The 18920-nt window shown below is 27.8% G+C and overlaps 2 protein-coding genes across 3 annotated transcripts in view; one reads left to right on the top strand and one right to left on the bottom strand.

The window, feature by feature from the left end:
• The window catches only part of LOC117175706 (obg-like ATPase 1), a 48848-nt gene extending 45414 nt beyond the window's left edge, over positions 1-3434 (top strand). For both annotated transcript variants that reach the window (XM_033365468.1, XM_033365469.1), the window contains 2 exons: positions 2454-2576; positions 2876-3434. In XM_033365468.1, coding sequence (XP_033221359.1) covers positions 2454-2576; positions 2876-2986 — 234 coding nt within the window. In that variant the 3' untranslated portion in view covers positions 2987-3434. The remainder of the gene's footprint in view (positions 1-2453; positions 2577-2875) is intronic.
• Positions 3435-6240: 2806 nt separating this feature from the next.
• The window catches only part of LOC117174657 (uronyl 2-sulfotransferase-like), a 17472-nt gene continuing 4792 nt past the window's right edge, over positions 6241-18920 (bottom strand). Inside the window, exons 2-6 of the mRNA XM_033363943.1 lie at positions 16561-16770; positions 11500-11660; positions 10852-10926; positions 7678-7838; positions 6241-7433 (exon numbers count right to left, since the gene is read on the bottom strand). Of these exons, the coding sequence (XP_033219834.1) occupies positions 7282-7433; positions 7678-7838; positions 10852-10926; positions 11500-11660; positions 16561-16770 (759 nt within the window). The 3' untranslated portion in view covers positions 6241-7281. The remainder of the gene's footprint in view (positions 7434-7677; positions 7839-10851; positions 10927-11499; positions 11661-16560; positions 16771-18920) is intronic.

The raw sequence follows: 18920 nt of genomic DNA, 5'->3' as shown, positions 1-18920 counted from the left end.
TCTTTTGGGCGCCCAGATCGTTCAGCATCAACTGTGCTCGTACGGCCACAACGAAACCCGGTAAACCACTTATGAATCGTTCCAATCGACGGTGCAGAGTCCAGGTAATACTTATCCAGCTTGACCTTGGTCTCGGATATCGTTTTCTTGCGAAGATAGTAGTGTTTGATCAAAACTCGAAACTCCGATTTTTCCATATTAAAAAAAACTCGGAGGTTAGTCGCTTCTCAGTGCTGTGACTTGTAAATGCGTAAACATAAATGGCTGAAGTTTTGGCAGGCGTCATTTGAAGGATCAAGCTCGACGAAAATGGTTCACATTAGTGAAACTAATGCCATCTCTTAGAATTTTCAGGTACTTATCAGACTGCCTAGTAAATTTATCAATTCGCACAGTCTATGTGGTATGCCGCGCCACCGTGTTTAAGGATGTCAGCGTTAATACCGTCTACCCCGGCAGCCATACCGTTTTTCAAGTTCTTAATTATATCTCTAACCTCAGTGACACAGACTTTTTCAATTGAGTTTTCCATCGCATCGTGTTCAACATCGTAGTTGTGGTGTCCTATAGCTTCATCTCCGAATTGTGTCCTAAAATAGTCTCTGAAAGCCTCTAGTGTTCCGTCTGCATCATATACCATTTCCCCCCTACTATTTCTTATGTTGACAATTTCTGTACTTTTGTTTCCTTTCATTTTTTTATCTTCAGACAAACGGATAAATCTTTCACCTTTTGTAGGATATATATTTTAGTTAATAAATATTTCTTGTATAAATTAACAAAAATGTACTTTTAATTCGTGTTTACTCCAAGAAAGTTGATATATAAGCTTATAATGTGTTGAAGTATATAATAAATAGTACAATTTTTTTTACTAAGATATTTTTGTCAAGAAATGTGTCTTCGATAAAGACTTATTTTTATTATACAATAATTACTCTAAATTCCACAAAACAATCTTAGGGTTCACAGTCTTTCCCCTGCTTCCCTGCTTTTCCCTTGTTTTAAATTCCCCTCTTTTCCATATTCTCAAAAAACTTCTTCGCCTTTTCTTTTTAATTATAGGATATTTGAAAGTATAATTTCTCGTTTTATATTTGCAAAATTACTCTACTCATAACTAGAATATGCCACAGCGAATAGTGAAAGCTTTTTTTTTAATTTACAGAAGTATCATATAATTAATTAAACATTTTTAAAAACTAATTTTAAACTAAACTATTTAGGATATAAATAAAACTTTAAAGTTACAATATTTTTTTTTTGGATCTATAAAAATTAAATATTTCTGAAAATAACTATATTAAAGTACGAAGATTTTCTGTCCGCTTTGAAGATTATTTAGTTTAAATTTAAGCAGTAATTATCATTATTTTAAGTATATTATAATAATCATGGTTGGATTATACCAAAACTCAAACAAGAATTACAAGATTTACGAAGGAAAAATTAATGAATTTCTACATTAGAAATTCAATAAATAATTTCTGTTAAGAAAAAAAGAATAGAAAATGGTAAACGCAAGAATAAAATCTAATCAAATCCACATTCAGATTAAGTTAATGTTTTAAATGTTTTTGATTGAACAGAAAAGTTAGTTTTAGAATTTAAAAAATGTTCAATAACCACGAAAAATCAGCTTTTATCAGTTCAGCAAATTTAAGCAAATTTAATTGATGTAAAGATTACTCAAAATTTTGTAAAATTCTCTTTCTCATACATTTTCTTGAATGTATAACCTTTTCACATTAACAAAATTTGAAATTGATACTATTTGTAGCGCTACAAAAATTGAAAATTATTAGCATTTGAAATCGAGCAATTTTAATTTGGTTATATTAGACAATTTCTAGACGTTTTAAATTCACTAATGTCTGAATTATCAATTGTACATGTAATTCTTTCAAATATAAACAATTTTTAGTTGAAGATTTAAAAAATACGTATTGTTATTTAAAGTTTAATAATGTGTGAGTAACAATATTTATGGAAACATTAAAGATCTCTTGATACGTAAAAAATATTAGCATCCACGAAAATATTAAAAATACGAAAGAGTTTTTTTCAAAGTAATCATTTCTTAAACTATTCAGCTCGTTGGCACCGTTTTTAGAAATCTTAATATTTAACTTAACAAATTCAAGGCATACGTACTGCTGGTATAAAATATTTTAGGCGCTAAAACTTGAACTTTTTTCATTTAAAAGGATACGATTTGTCATAAAAAGATTGTTTTTTCTTTTATAAGTGTAAAAATAAATGTTAAATCTTTTGCCTATTCGCCCTTTTTTTGTGAAAAAATCCCCTATATATAATACATATTTGAAATTCTACCTACTCTTTTTAGTTCTGATGTTTTGCACCAGATGGAATAATGCATTTTAAGAATTCGTAATTGTACAAAATATTTTAGGTTTACCTGGGACTTTTGTAATGCTTTACTTTTTTTACAGAAAGGAACTAAAGCACCTCAAGCTGCGGGTAAAATTCACACAGACTTTGAGAAAGGCTTCATCATGGCTGAAGTAATGAAATTCGATGACTTCAAAAGTGAAGGCACCGAATCGGCTGTTAAGGTATTTTACTTTTAATTTATTTTGTTTTAAATTAACACTCTTATTTTATTATAATTACTGTATTAACTCATGCGATACCTAAAAGTAGTATTGGAGTAATAGTTTAATTCAAGAACAATAAATTGAATTTCATTCAAATAAGAGACCAAAATTACAATTTTCCACAACTTCTCATATTTTGAGTCTATAATACATGTTTACAAGATAACTTTAGAAGTGAAAGTATGATTTAGAACCTTCTGAAGAAATCTTTCCATTTTTAAATAAAAGTCTACAATCTTTTCTCATTGAAAAAACAGGCTGCCGGAAAGTACAGACAACAGGGTCGAAATTACGTAGTAGATGATGGCGACATCATCTTTTTCAAATTCAATGCTGGTGCTGGTTTGAAGGATCCGAAGAAAAAGTGATGGCAGGTGTATTTCTTGCCACTGCTGATTTACTTGTACGCCAACATGATCTTGCTCTCCTGCTGTACTCGATGTCCCGGACTTTTCCGTACAATCTCGTCTATTAAATCGTCATCGTCATCATCATCATCATCGGAAAAACTATTCACTTGATTAGTGACTCATTTTTTTTTAAAGAAAGACGAAAATTCCCTAGTCTAGCGCAAAATACTCCTTCGCATCCCAGGCTGTCGTGAGTGTACATATATAATTGAATATAGATATTAACCTCTTTCCTTTTTATAATTCGGTGCAATGCTTGCTGGCGAAAGTGTATAATTCGAATGAGACATAGAGAAAGGGAGAGAAAAGGTGGGTGGGTTGCTTTATTAAGAACCCGAAGCATTTCTTTATATTCTTCTGTATTTATTTTACAATGTGTTGAATATAGATTCTCTGAAAACATAAATCCAGCTTTAACTTTTTCTTAATCTTTACAATTGAGGTGATTTAGGATGATAAGATTATGTATCTGAATTAAGATTTTCATAACATATATTTTAGACAAAGTGTTAACACATTAATGAAAAAATGACTTAACTAAAATCGAGTGATAATAATTATTTTTACAATTTTTGGAAAGAACTCCTATCTGTAATTTTAAAAATTGCATGTTTTCAAATTATTAAACAATATTGTGAAAGTTATATAATTTTTTAAATTTTTTTTACATATTTACAATAATTTAAGCCTTTTACATTTTTTAAATTGTGGCAAAAATACATATATAATTTGTTGAATAATATTTGAAGTAATCAGTCTACGTACATAGGATGGCCGTAAGCTGGAGTCACTTTTAGTCACTTTCTTAAAATTAAAATATCACTTTAGTCACTTTTATTTAAATAAATTAAGCCATGAGTTAACTACTATTGAATTTAGATAATGAATTCTTTTGACGTAGCTTAAAATATTATAAATTTAAAAAAATATAAATCAATTATTTGAAGGGGTTTCAAACAATGTACAAGATTTTAGGGTAGTTTTAAAAACTACAAAGAATTTTCAAGAGATTTAAAATGTTTCAAGGGATATAAGAATTTTAAGAAATTTGAAATATCTTAGAGTATTTTGAAACATTCTAAGAATTTTTAAATAGATTTCAATCGTTTAAAAAAATTCCATAGGATTTACAAGATTCTAGGATATTAAAAAAAAACCAAAGGAATTATCAAGAGCTTTAAAAGGATACTTTAAATATTTTAGGAAATTAAAAAAACTTCAAAAACTTTTCAGGAAATTAAAAAGAAATCTTTAAGGGGTTTCCAAGGATTTTTAAGATTTTAAGGGATTCTAAGATGTTTCAAGGTATTTTAATCAATTTTCCAGGATTTCAAAAAATGTTCGATTTCAGAGGATTTTATATTATTAGAATGAATGTCAAAGAATTTATTCACAAATTCAAATATATCTGGCAATTCATTTGGAATTCGCCTTAAATTCGGATTAATTTGTCCTGAATTCTTTTAAATTCTATGGATTTCTCTTACTTTTATGAATTATTTTAAATTCACTTAACTCTACTCAATTTAATGGATTTTTGTGTATTTTAAAAAACTGTAAGGAATCTTCAAGAGATTAAAAATGTTTCAACAGATATGCAAAAATGCAAGGAATTTCCAGTAGATTTCAATCATTTAAAAATATTCAAAAAAATTTAAAAGATTTGAGGATTTTAAAAAAATTCCAAGGAATTTTTTATTTTTTTCAATAATTTGAAGAGTTTTCTTCAAAGGATTTGAAATATTTTAGAGTATTTAAACAGCTTTCAATGCATTTTCAGGAAATTAAAAAAAAACTTCAAGGGATTTCCAAGAATTTTTATGATTTTAAGGGATTCTAAGATGTCTCAAGGTATTTTAATCAATTTTTCAGGGTTTCAAAAAATGTCCGATTTCATAGAATTTCGGAGGATTTTATATTATTTGAATGAATGTCAAAAAATTTATTCACAAATTCAAATATATTTAGCGTTTCATTTGAATTCATTTGGAATTCGCCTTAAATTCGGATTAATTTGTTCTGAATTCTTTTAAATTCTATTGATTTCTCTTATTTTTTAAAATTATTTTAAATACATTAACTCTACTCAATTTCATGGATTTTTGTATATTTTAAAAAACTGTAAGGAATCTTCAAGAGATCAAAAATGTTTCAAGGGATATACAAAAATGCAAGGAATTTTAAATATTTTAGAGTATTTTGAAACATTCCAAGGAATTTTCAGTAGATTTCAATCATTTAAAAATATTCAAAAGTATTTAAAATATTTGAGGATTTTAAAAAAATTCTAAGGAATTTGTTATTTTTTTCAATAATTTGAAGAGTTTTCTTCAAAAAATTTGAAATATTTCAGAGTATTTAAAAAGATTTCAATGCTTTTTCAGGAAATTAAAAAAAAACTTCAAGGGGTTTCCAAGGATTTTTATGATTTTAAGGGATTCTAAAATTCCTCAACGTATTTTAATCAATTTTCCAGGATTTAAAAAAATATCAGATTTCATAGAATTTTAGGGGATTTTATAACATTTTAATGAATCTCCTGAATTCTTTTAAATTCTATTGATTTGTCTTACTTTTTTGAATGATTTTAAATTCACTTAACTCTAGTCATTTTAATATATTTTTGTGTATTTTAAAAAACTTTAACGGATCTTCAAGAGATTAAAAAATGTTTCAAGGGATATAAAAAAATCAAGGACTTTAAAAAGGTTCTTTAAATGTTGTAAAGAATTTACAAAATTCCAAGGGATTTGTTATTTTTTCAATAATTTGAAGAACTTTCTGTAAAAGATTTGTAATATTTTAGAGTATTTTAAAAGATTCCAATGCATTTTCAGGAAATTAGAAAAATGTCAAGGGGTTTTCAAAGATTTTTATGATTTTATGGGATTTTAAAATGTCTCAAGGTATTTTAATCAATTTTCCAGGATATAAAAAAAAATCAGATTTCATAGAATTTCAGGGGATTTTATAATATTTTAATGAATATCAAAGAATTTATTCACAAATTCAAATATTTTGGAAATATAATTTGAATACATTTGGAATTCGCCTTAAATTTTGACTAATTTGTCCTGATTTCTTTTAAATTCCATGGATTTCTCTTACTTTTTTAATTATTTTAAATTCACTTAATTCTACTCAATTCAATGTATTTTTGTGTATTTTTAAACGTTTTTCTTTTAATTCCTCTTGAAGTCTTTCCAACTTTTAAATTTGTATAGAATCATGTCAAGTTTAATAGATTTAGTTAATTTTTGTATACTTTGGGATTGTTTTAAATTTCTCTGAATTTACTTTAATTTGAATGACATGAGTGGAATTTTGTGTACTTTTTCCAATTCATTAGAAGATCTTTGAATTCAATTCGAATTGTTTTAGAGTCTTATGAATCTAATTCTTTTAAATTCGAAAGAACATTAGTTAGGGAAAAATCAGGGAATTTTGAAAATAAAAGTTTACGGCCACCCTTGTATACTATACAATAATTTTAGAAAAATTATAATATTTATTCAAATGAACGATACTTGACTACACTTTCATTAAAGTATTTATTCCATTCTTGTTTCGATCATTTATAGTAATATTAAAAGTCCATTCGTTTATACGATACAACTGTTCTACTAGAATATTTCGATTTATTTTGTACACAAGTATTGGGTAACAAACGGTAACAGATCAACTTTATATAAAAGTAATTCTAATATATGGCACAGTTTAAGTACTTCTATACATTTTAAACGAAAGAAATCCTTGGGTTTGAATTCCAAGAATTTGCAAGAAGACCTAAAGTATTAACAGTAACTAATTTCTTAGAGATGAAAAATGTGCAACACAAATTAGAAATTTATTTTAAATGATTTAAATTGATTTTCAATATACTATTTTTTACTAGGACAAAAACTTTGGCCTCGTTTGACAAAAACTCCTCGCATAAGTAATACACTATCGATGTATATTTTGAAAATCTCATTAATTTTTGGCGATTTAATAGAAATAAATATGTGAATTTAAATCTATTCTGACTCTTAATTCAATCTCGAACAGAAATTTAAAAAAGCCTAAAATGTTATAATACTATTCTCACGTCATTACTATATAAAAAATAAATAATTTTATCTTTATTATTCTCCTAAAAATAGATATCTTCATAAATCTATCCACTTTTCAGTCAGTTTTTTGTGAAATGCAATAGTCCTCAAGCGTGTTATCTTTTCGGTAACGACTGATTTGCAAATTTCTTGATTCTTTACCTAATTATTCTGTCTTTCTTTAGAGGGTGTTTCGTTTAAAAGACGTGATTTTAGCCATTGGTAAAATTCTACTTCCTTCGCCAACACCTTTCCTAGTCGCTTTTTTATCGATTTCTTTAGTGGTCTTGTTTCTTGTGTAATATTTTTTGGTTCTGAAAAAAATAAGGGCGATTAAAATTGTTCAGGTTTTACTTGAAATTTAAACGATAAAAATAATAAATTTTACTCTTTTACGTAAAACTTATTATTTATTTTTCGATTAAAAATTTATTTATTAAAAACGAAACACTGAATTTAAAAATCGCTTAGGCATTAAAATTAAATTAAATACCTTGATATACTTTGAAGGTTTTAAGGTTTAAGGACCCAACTTTGCTATTACTTAATTAAACTTACTGAGCTCTTTGTAGACTAGTTTTGCACCCTCAAAAAATTCTGGATAAAAGTTTTCAAGAACTTCTAGCGTCTTATCCATTTCATCCAAGATTCCAATAACAGGATACCATCTTTTTACGTTAACCTTGGCACGTTCTAACGCCCATTTACTATTTCTTTGGCTGAAAATAAAAATTAGCAATAAATTATTACCTGTCATAATAAAAAAAATATAGACCAAATCTGTAATATAGTAAAATCAATCATTGCTTAGGAATTATTTTATAACTGAATGTCCTTCTTTACAACAAGAATAGAATAAATTATTATCACCATTAATAAATATTAGATTGCATAACACTTTCAGTTTAAATAAAAGTCTTTGCAGTATTAAATTTCTATTTATAAGAGTATAAGATTATTTTATCTTGCATTAGAGTATTTTTATTTGTCATACGCAATTTTCAAATTAAAATATAAAATTAATATTAAAACAAATAATAGAAAATATATATGCAAGGACATCCTTTTTAATAATTGACGATCATTGATATCTAAAATTCAGAATTAAGATGCAATATTTTTGTGCAACACATAGACAATCAAACCGTTGTATTTTTGTTCAATATTGCCAATTTCTAACGAAAAATATTAACATAAGGTAACGAACTTTTTTTTTGTTATATTATTTTTGAATTAATCAACTTTTTCCATTTTTTTATGGATTTAAGAATTTATATATTAAATTCTCACGCAAAATAGTATAAATATTATGTTTTTAACACTTATTTTTAAAACAAAATTCACTTTTTTCTTGAGCTTTCAACAGTTCAAAATAGAATTTTCCATTTTTATTTTTCAACCGCTAAATTTTCGAAGGTTAACTTTTAAACTGTTGAAAACACATCAGTTAAAAATTTAATAAAAAATTTTTCTCTTTATTTTCAATTTTCTTCCATTTTTAATTTTGGAAAAATCAATTCTTTCCGACGAAAAATACTCACCCAATTCAAAATTGTTAAGTTTCTAAATCTTGTTCAAATTATCATGATTTTTGTTTAAAATAACCGATTTCCTGTGTAAAACGTTAACATAATCTTAAATTGTTCAAAAATTCTTCCCAAATAGTAAATCTTCTTTGAAACCTATATTGAAAACTGGTAACCTAATCTACAATTGTACAAAATAAGTTTATCTTATTTAAATCTAATGACTTGGTACGAAAAATACGTATTTATAGTGGAAAATTCCAGCATAGCTTAAAATTTTCAAAAAGATGTGAATCTTCTTTGAAAGACCATTTTTTAAATGAAAAATACCAATTTCTAATGAAAAAAACTAACATCAACCAACATTGTTCGAACATTCTATATCTTTTTTAAATTATAATGATTTTTGTATAAAATACCAATTTTTTATGTAAAGCGCCAACGTAATTTAAGATTAAAAAAAAATAATGCATCGTTTTTGAAATTTAATTGTTATTCAATAAAAATTGCTATTTATGACGAAATACACTAACTGGATCCAACATTGTTCAAGCTTGTAAATTCTATTATTTTCAAATAAAAACCATTGGATTTAAATCTAATTATCATGAAAAATCATTGAAAGATTCTAAATCGCTTTTGATTTGTTGGAATTATAATGATTTTTGTTTGAAAATATCAATTTTCGATGTATACGCCAATCTCACCTAAAAATTGTTAAAAAATTTCAAAATTTAATGACTTTTGTTTAAAATGATCAATTTCCGTTAGAAAAAGTTAATAAAACGGAAAAACGGAAATAATTTAAATATTTTTAAAAATCGGTAATCTTGATGATGATTTTTGTTTAAAAAGGCTCATCTCCGGTGAGAAAAACTAACACAACTTCAAATGTTTTGAAATTTTAAGTCCTCTATACTTTATGATTTCGGATTAAAATTATTTGTTTAAATAATAATTTACAGCGAAAAGCACTGACATAAAAGATGTATAATATTTTTAATAATTTATTATATAATTTAACATTTTCAAATCAGATTTAAGATAGAAAACAACTTCAAGTAATAAAAATCCAATCAGGGTTGAACAAAAATTATTGCGAGATTTTCGAGATATTTCGTTACACCACTTTTTTAGATACAGTATTCCTCACTTAATGCCTTGCTTCTGGTTTTTTTTTTATCAGTTTCCTAAATCGACTGACTTTCTATATGTTTTGCATCATAGGCTGACATAAATAAATGAATATTTTTTTAGAAAGTGAACGGATTTTTTATTTTTGGAAACAAGCAATGAACCTGAAGGAATGTATTAGTGAGGGACACTGTAGATTAATTGTTCTACAGTAAGGAGAGCCTATTTAATCATCTATATAAAATCATAGCTGAAATAATATTACATAAAAAAATTGATTGAAAATCGCATTATATTTATTCACTGAAAAGGTTCTTATCAATGTTTTGCAAAATAGGAATGTGAAAAACTAGTTCTTTTAATAATTTAAGCTAGTTTTTTTTCTCAAGTTAGATAATCTAACGATCGAACCAAGAATGTTAATAAGATGAAAATTCAGTTGAATTGATTGGCAGGTATAATTTTCTTAAAATTAATTGCGCAATGGACAATTTTCGGAATGTATAGGTATGTGTACTTCCTAATTACACAATTGACAGGAGATACTTTCTACACTCGTTCACATAGGTTCGAGAATGGATTAGTTTTTATGAATACTTAATAAATATAATTTATTAGTTTAAGAAATAAATCAGTTCTACTTTTTTATTTAATTTGTAAAATTTGTTTTTAAATTTATCCATCTTTATTATTTATTATTAATTTATTTATTATTTATTTATTCTTTATTCTAAAGAACAGTTTTTTACCGTTTTCGAGATTTTTTATAGTAATGCTAAATCTGTTATTAGTTCCTACTTTCAGTAGGATGATTATCCTAATCGTATTCAATTAATTGAGTGGAAGGGATTGCAGAGGAATACATTTTTTCTCTAAGTTTATGAACCCATGAAACCTACGTAGTCGGATTGACCCAAAAAACGTTAAGTACCTGTTCGTAGAATAAAATTAAATTGAAAGTATCTATCACTATACAAGTAATCGAATACAGAAACTTGTCCTAGACCTCGGACTCTGCTCATTAACTCCAGCATCTAACGATAACGGTTTTATAAAAGCAAATAAAACTCACGTGCAACGTGTATCTTGTCCACAAAAGTGGGATATTGATCCACTGTAGATCATTGATGAATCTCCATTTCGGAATCTGCAAATTTAATAAAAATTGTATTACTTTGTAGAATAATCTAAAACCCTCAAAGAGTGTTGAGTGTAGACGATTATTGAAAATATTCGTTTAAAATACAGTTTTAATAACTATTAGGGTGGTTAAAAAAGGATTCATTTTTATCTAAAATGTCCCGCTAATGTTAATTTAATTGTCTTTGTAAATAGATTATTTTACTTTGATTTACATGCATTTTATTATTTTGAATTTCAAAATAAAATAATCAATTAACAGCGGTAATTTAAAAAAGCATTTTTTACGAAAATGGACAAAAGAAATACTTAAATCTTTTTTTAAATTCTGTCAAAATGTTACGTGATGTATTTCCTTAAAAATAAAACAAGACAGATGTATTCATAAGTTAAGTTATCCTCTAAAAACGGAAATTAAAATAAAATAAGTAATTTTTGCAAAATTGGCTTGAGACAGCTAAATATATTATTTTTAATTCTACAAAATTCAGGGGACATTCTAACACCAAAATTGATGAGTTCTAGGGATTTTTTTTAGAGACAAAAAATAAAATATAATCAGATAAATATAAAAAAGTACCTTTCCAAAGTCCTGGGATCCAAAGGATCTCTAACCAAAGAAATAAAAGTCGGTGCTTGCCTATCAAAGGCTGAAAAATTCAGAAATCGAACGTCCCCATCAAAAGTTAGAGGAATCGCTTCTTGTCTGATAATACTTGTTATTTCTTCTACAAGAAGTTCCTGTAAAATTCCGATTTTAATATAAATACATATTTTGTACGTTTTATATAGCATTTTATTCAGAAAGAATACAAAAAATTTTATATTGAAACTGTTTGCAAACGGCCTTTCATACTAAAATTTATCTGAAAATTCAGGAAAAGGTCTTAAAGGAATTCAAAATTCTGTAGCAATTTTGTTTGAGGGTGATTTTCAAGAAGTAGACCATTTTAGATCAGATTTTCGAGAACAAAATTTCGAACACAAAAAAATTGTAAACCTTTTAAACAAATGTGCATAACAGATAAAAGTATTTAAAAACATAGGGAAAATGATTGTTTTCGCGATTTTTTTATTTTGACTTTAACGGTTCAAAAAATAGACTCATTTTATCGTATGATAGATTAATATAGAACGCTACCGGATATTTTATATAAAATATCACTCAAAAATAGTGATCATTATTACCTGTTACTTAGAGTCAACAATAATAAATCAATTTTTAACTATACTAAAATCTTTGTAAGTATAAACTTATAAATTTTAGTCCGCATTGTGAATAATTTTAATAATTATCTTCAAGTTTTATCTTGAAATGGCAGTGCAGCCTGATCAGACAAAAAACTTGTGGAAGAGACTTTGACCTGATTTAAAAAAACCTCGACTCTGAAGTATTGAACTCTATTCTTGATTTTTATCTTTTTCAACTCAATATAAGTGATATTTGTGAATATAAAATTTGTCGAAGCGGTTGTTAATACTATTTAACAATTTTTAATTTTTATTTTGGGACAGATACGTGAAACAAGATTTTGCACCTTTTTTAGTTATAACTTCTAAACGAAGTCTTCTAAAATTTCGAAGCTTTACTTAATTGCGCTTTGACGTAAGTACTTTACTGAGATATTTTTCGAAAAATTTTAATTTTCAAATGAAAAGTGGAAAATGACCGAGGCAAACATCCGTGAGAATAAAGCATTTGAGTGAAAAATATTTTATTCTTTCAAGTAATCTTTTATTGCCCTAGCAAACATTCGGTTAAAAGAACAAAACATCAGTTTTGGTTGATTTGAAAAATGTTGTATTCGTTCCTCGAAAGGTTTGTTGAAAAAAATGCTTACAAATTGTGTGACTTCGGTATCAATCTTTATTAATTTATTTATTTATTTATCGTCCGAGCCAATTATTTTTCTCAGTGAAAACTAACAAATAAATATACACTGTAGAATCTTGAAGCAATTCTTGTAACACAAACTTTCCAGGAGTCACCTCAGATTGTAATTTGTAATAACAAATACTGTGATTTATATTATAATTGGAAATTGCTATGGCCTTTATAATATTGATTCTCCAATCAGAAATACAATGAATAGCACTAAGGCTGTGAAACATTTACGAGACGCTTTAGTATCCATCGTGATCGATAAACCACCATCTTTTTTGCAGGGATCATCAGCAAAATGTCAAGCCGGACACGACGAGGACGAGACCTTTCTAGTTGCAATAGTCACTATAAAACCTTTCTAAATCAAATGTCTTCCAAATGTGAACTAGATTTCCTCCAATCTATTTTAATTAACAATCCGAAATATATTCTTTATTCAGCCCCGAATGTCAATCACATTTTAAAATTGAGTTCGCTTCCTATTAATGCAAATAACAATTTTTACTCCAAGTAAAAACCCCAGAGGATTACCAAACTGAAAATACTTTAAGATATTTTTTATATATTTTTTTGATTGCCTGACTAGAAAATTAAAAATCATTATTTGGTTAAGTAAATTTTAATTTCAATTTCTTAATGCGTTCGCCTCTTAATAAAGTCATGAATCATAATTAAATGTAAATTGCATTAGGTGCACTTTCAAACTAAAACGTTAAAACTTATATTTTAAGTGCGAATGTTTTCTGTATAGTTATAGCATTTGCAGGTCTCCTATGAAATCTTGAAGTATTATTGCAACATTGGCAACTGGATTCCTCCGTAAAAGTACAGAACATTAACTACTTGACCGGGCTTTCTGCACGTTTATACATTCGTGGCTAATTAACTTTATTTTTCCTTGCCACTTAGTCTGCCTTTTTTCCTTTCATTATCACATTACTTCCTATTTTCTTAATTTTCTTTTATTTCATATTTCTTTGAAAAATAAAGTTTCTTTATCTAACACTCAGGCCTCGAACTCACCACACTGTTTGACACTTTATTTAAAAGATAACAATATTTTGCTACTATTTTTAGAAAAAATCAACGGATCACAGCATCCATGAAAATTGTCCCAATGGCTGATTAGGGGCAGTGCATAAATTAAATACACTTTTTGTTAAGGGTCCGTAAGTTTTGACTCCCCCAATTTTTGCCAAATTGAATTTTTAAATGAATTTATTTATAAATCATTAAAAAATAACGTTAGAATATTGATGACAGTTGAATCTTGTACGAAATTGTTGCATTTTCAATCTGAAAAGATGGATTTTCTACATCACAGTTGAATTTTTAAGCCAAGAATATTAATTTGCGACAAAAAAGTTCATTTTCAATCAATCAGTTGAATTTTCAACAAAACATATAAATTTTCAGTTGAAAAAAAATTATTTTGTACCAAAAAAAAGAAAAACGAAGTTTCAACTGCAATTATGAATCTAAAAACAAAAAAAAACCTTGAAAAATACATTTAATAGTTGATATTTCAACAACAAAATATTTAAAATAAAAATGACAAAAAGGTGAATTTAACAAACACGCTACAATTCTTCGACCAAATACCTGAACCCTTAACTAAATCAAATTAAATTTTCAATTAAATAGTTGCATTTTTAACGAAATACATTAATTATCAACCATATATTTCAGTTTTCTACCAAATTGTTGAATTTTCGAGATGGAAATACGAATTTTCTACAAAACAGCTGAATTTTCAACAAAAAGAGATTAATTGTTAATCAGATAGTTACATTTTAAAAAGAAAAATGTGAAATTTCTGCAGAAAGAGATGGATTTTTAACAAAATACTTGTGAAAAAATTCGTTAGTCAAGAAAGATAGAAAAATTTCAATCAAATTATTAAATTTTCAATCCAGTTTTTGAACCATATGAAAGTTGCATTTTGAACCAAAAATTGATTTTCAACCAAAAATTGATTTTCAACCAAACAAGACGAATTCTCAACAAAATACATCAATTTTCAACGTACCCCGAGTAAAACTGCTTCGACTTGAGTTCGAATTGGTTATGTCTTGAGTTCGTCTCCAAGACATCGATGTCTGGCTGCGTCTCAAAACTGAATCGAGACAGGCCTTCGTCTTACTTTCATGGCCACGACAGGTGAGACGACGTTTACTTGACTCAAGACGAGTCTTGTCTTGGCTGAGATTATAGAACCTTTTTCGGATCATAAATGATATTAAAATTGATGAATGAAGAATTTGTGATTATTAAATTAGTTATTTTTAATTAAAATATTCAGAATCTATGGGTCTGAATGAGTATAACCCTTAAAAATTTTCTTTAAAAAAATAAAAATTGTAACTTTCTAGAAGGATCTCCTAAGCCGTTAGAAAGACGTAAAACAAACAAAATTTTCGGTATCATCGTTAAAAAAGTATAATACAAATGAAAATCAGTAAATTAGTTGATTGAACATATATTGTACAAAAATATACGATATAATAAAATATTGTTCAATCATTAACCAAAAAGTTAATAATAGACTTTTCAACCAATGAACTTTTAACTAAAAATAGTTAGATTTTTTATGTGGTTCTATTAATTCAGTTCGCATTTAAGTGGAACAACGAGAAAAAATTAGAAGAATAGGGAGAATAATGTGATGTTTGCGATAAATAAATATTTAATATTTTTGTAATTTTGAATCTAAAGAATAACATTTTAAATACAAACATTGAAAATCATATTTAATACTTTAAAAGTATTAGGTTAAAAAAGTCGAAATTTGGCCTCAAAATTAAAGTTAATTTTCCATTGCAGACTTTTTGCTTTCGGTCTATACTCTTCTAAATTCGAACTATAAATAATTTTAATACACGACACTATTATGGAACGTATTTTTAAATTTGTAACATTATATTTACACTATTTATGATCCTCGAAGCGAATCCGAGGCCTGAGCAATTTTGCAAATATTTGCAGTAAGTTGAAAAAATTGAAATACTGAGATAAGAAGTCATTCTTGTTTTTCCATTGTGGAATTCGAGTTAAGAGCATTTCTCCAAGTACAAAGGAGATATTTTTAGTCTGAAATTGATGATTTATCTAAAATAGTTTGATAATGAGAATCTATTTCTGGATTCGCTATGTGAAAAACGCGTAATCCCTGCCTCTTAGAATAATTCAGAAAGGAGCTTCTTCAGATTCTTGGGAGGTCGTATGGAGCGTGAAGAATGCTGCTCGGATCTAATTAATGTACAATGTATATAGAAAGAGTTGTGCAATTTATTGTTTTTTCTCACTAAGCGCATAAGATTCTTCACTTTGCGATGGATCTCGTTTTGCAAGAATCTTTCGATCTTTACTCTTCATCTTCCTCATTAAATCTTAGTCAATTTCAAGTATTGTTTCAAAATAGAAGAAAATAATGTTAACGTCAAATGCGATTTGTTGAACAATCTGTTTTATGATTAACGAGCTTCGGAAGAATTTCACAACTCAATGATGGTGAGCCCAACGATGACTAGTTGCGATCGGTATCTATAATTCGATTGGAATTCAAATAATGGGGTCTGTCTGATTTGCAATTTCCTTCGAAGGTTTCAAAAATCGCAACTTTTTTTTCGCTTTTTATCTGGACCTAAATTATAATTTATAGTTTTATAATTTGGGCTACTTTTTGGCTATTTTTTAAAAACGGAAAAAATCCCATTTCTGAAATATTCTGACTTCTCAGAGACAGTTTGCACTTACCTGCTGCAAATTGGTGAGAATTCCGTCGTCTCCTGGTGGCAAACGTATATGCTTGAATGCATTGTGTCCCTGAAGGCGTTGCAAAATGAGAACTAGTAACTCAGCTCCTGCACCCGGTATTCGTGTCACCATCACTACATGGTCATTCATTTCCGGCAAAATCCCTCGCCCACCTAATTCTGCAAGTGATGGTGTAACATGTCTTTGAATCTGTAATGAAAATTTATCATAATCTATTCAGTTTTACCAAACATTGCTGAATTCAATAATAATGATTGTTTCCTGAAAAAAATCTCAGAAATAACGATAAAAAACAATGCTTGGGGTTGATCACCCGATTTAAGGCGAATTTTTTCGTCGATTTCAATTGATCAGCCTAAAATAAACTCCAAATATATTACCATAATATTTTAGCAAACTTCGCAGCTAAAAAGTGTAATGTTTTTGAAAACTGTTACCTTCTTACAACCAAACAGTTGAATTATTAAGCGAAAAAGAGGGATTTTCAACCTGCAAAGATTAATTTTCACACAAAAAAGTTTAAGATTCAACTACAATCAGTAGCATTTAACAATGAAATAGTTGAAACTTCAAGCAAGATGAACTTTTTAGAAGATATTTAAATTTTTAACTAAAAAATCTGAATTTTTAATCCACAGATGGATTTTTTATACGAAAAGGACGAATTTTCAACAAAGTAGTTGAATTTAAAAACAATTTGAATCTTTAACTAAATATTTACATTTGCAACCCACAAAGATAAAATGTTTAGCAAATTGTCGACTTTAAAAAAAAGTTAAACTTCAACCTCATACACTTACATTTTAAACCAAATATAGTGAAAACCTTCAATAGCCCTCCCTTCTATAGCCCTTCCGAAAATTGACGCCGCGACACAGGTAGGTGTAAGAGGAATTGCGCGGGGTTTGCGGTTGTCACTCAGGCGAGCACTCAGGCGTGAACAAACAAAAGTGGAGCGGGCTAAAATAATTTTGTTCCCGTCCACCATCCGCCCGAAAATCAGCGCTATAGAATAGTTTCACTGTGGTTCAATTTTTTATTTAAAAGACGACTTTTATGTTTATAAAAACGAGCGTTCAACAAGACATTTCAATTTTTTAAAGAAAAAGATGAAAATAGTGGAAAATTCAACAAAAATAACTAAATGGTTGCACTTTTAACCAAAAATAGATTAAATTTGTACCCGAAAATAGGAATATTTAATAAAGTAGGTCTTCTGTTGACCATGAAGTTGAATTTTAAACCGAAATACACGAATTCGCAATGAAAAATGTAATAGTTGATTTTTTAACCGCAAAAAAGGATTTTCAACAGATTAATTTCTAACAAAAAGTTGTACTCTTAACCAATAAAAATGAAATTTCTATCGATAGTGATGCATTTTCAACAAAAAAATGTTTTTAATTCTAAAGAGGGGGAAAATATCATCCAAAATGTTTAAATATTCAAAAAAAAGGAAAATTTTCCACGTTGAACAAATTGAATTTTCCACCCAGAAATATGAATATTTAAAAAGATCGTTCAACATTCAACCAAGAATTTGAATTTTCAACCACAAAAACAATAATTCTTAATGATAAATTCAATAGTTGAATTAGCAAAAAAAAACGTATTGCACAAAATCCGCCCGCTTCGCGGGCACATTCTCAAGGCGCGCTGCGCGTGCGGCTCACTAGTTTTAACGCGCAAAATGCGCGCGAATATTGGTTCTCGCGCTTCGCGCTTGATAATATATTTATCTCACGCTCCGCGCTCGGTCTTTGCATTATCCTCCACATTTGTGCACAGACCACAATGCGAAGTTTTCTACATTCTATATTAAAAACTATTATATCACATGTCTATTACAGTTTTTTTGCGTATACCTTGGTCTGGTACTGCTTATTCTGATATTGAAAAATAATGTTCACATTGTATTTTCCCTGATCCTAATAAGGCCCTGCTGTGGTTGTTTAATCATTTTCTCTTTTCTTAATTGAAGCTGAACACTTTTTTTTTAATTTGTCATTAAAGAAGGTTCTCAAAGTACCTGCGGCCTTGAAGATTACATTCTCAATGCAATAATCGCGTTTCGCACTTAACAGTTAGGTTATACAGGCTATAATTTTTAGAATTTTGGACTAATCAAAAAATTCGGCTAGAATAGTTTTGAAATATATTTGGTATACCAGGTGTATACATATGAAACCGGTATTGCCATTTAGCGGCCAGTAGGCACACTTGTAGGCACTGTCGGTACTTACCATTTGTGCTAATTGGCGTATTGTCATCTGTCAACAATATCCAATACCAAACATTTCAAGTTTCATATGACATCGTGATTTTTTTCGCTCTTGAAA

The sequence above is a fragment of the Belonocnema kinseyi genome, chromosome 6 (assembly GCF_010883055.1).
Source record: "Belonocnema kinseyi isolate 2016_QV_RU_SX_M_011 chromosome 6, B_treatae_v1, whole genome shotgun sequence".
NCBI classification, from domain to species: domain Eukaryota; kingdom Metazoa; phylum Arthropoda; class Insecta; order Hymenoptera; family Cynipidae; genus Belonocnema; species Belonocnema kinseyi.
Note: the sequence above shows the minus strand (reverse complement) of the source record. Positions and strands in the feature narration are given on the sequence as shown.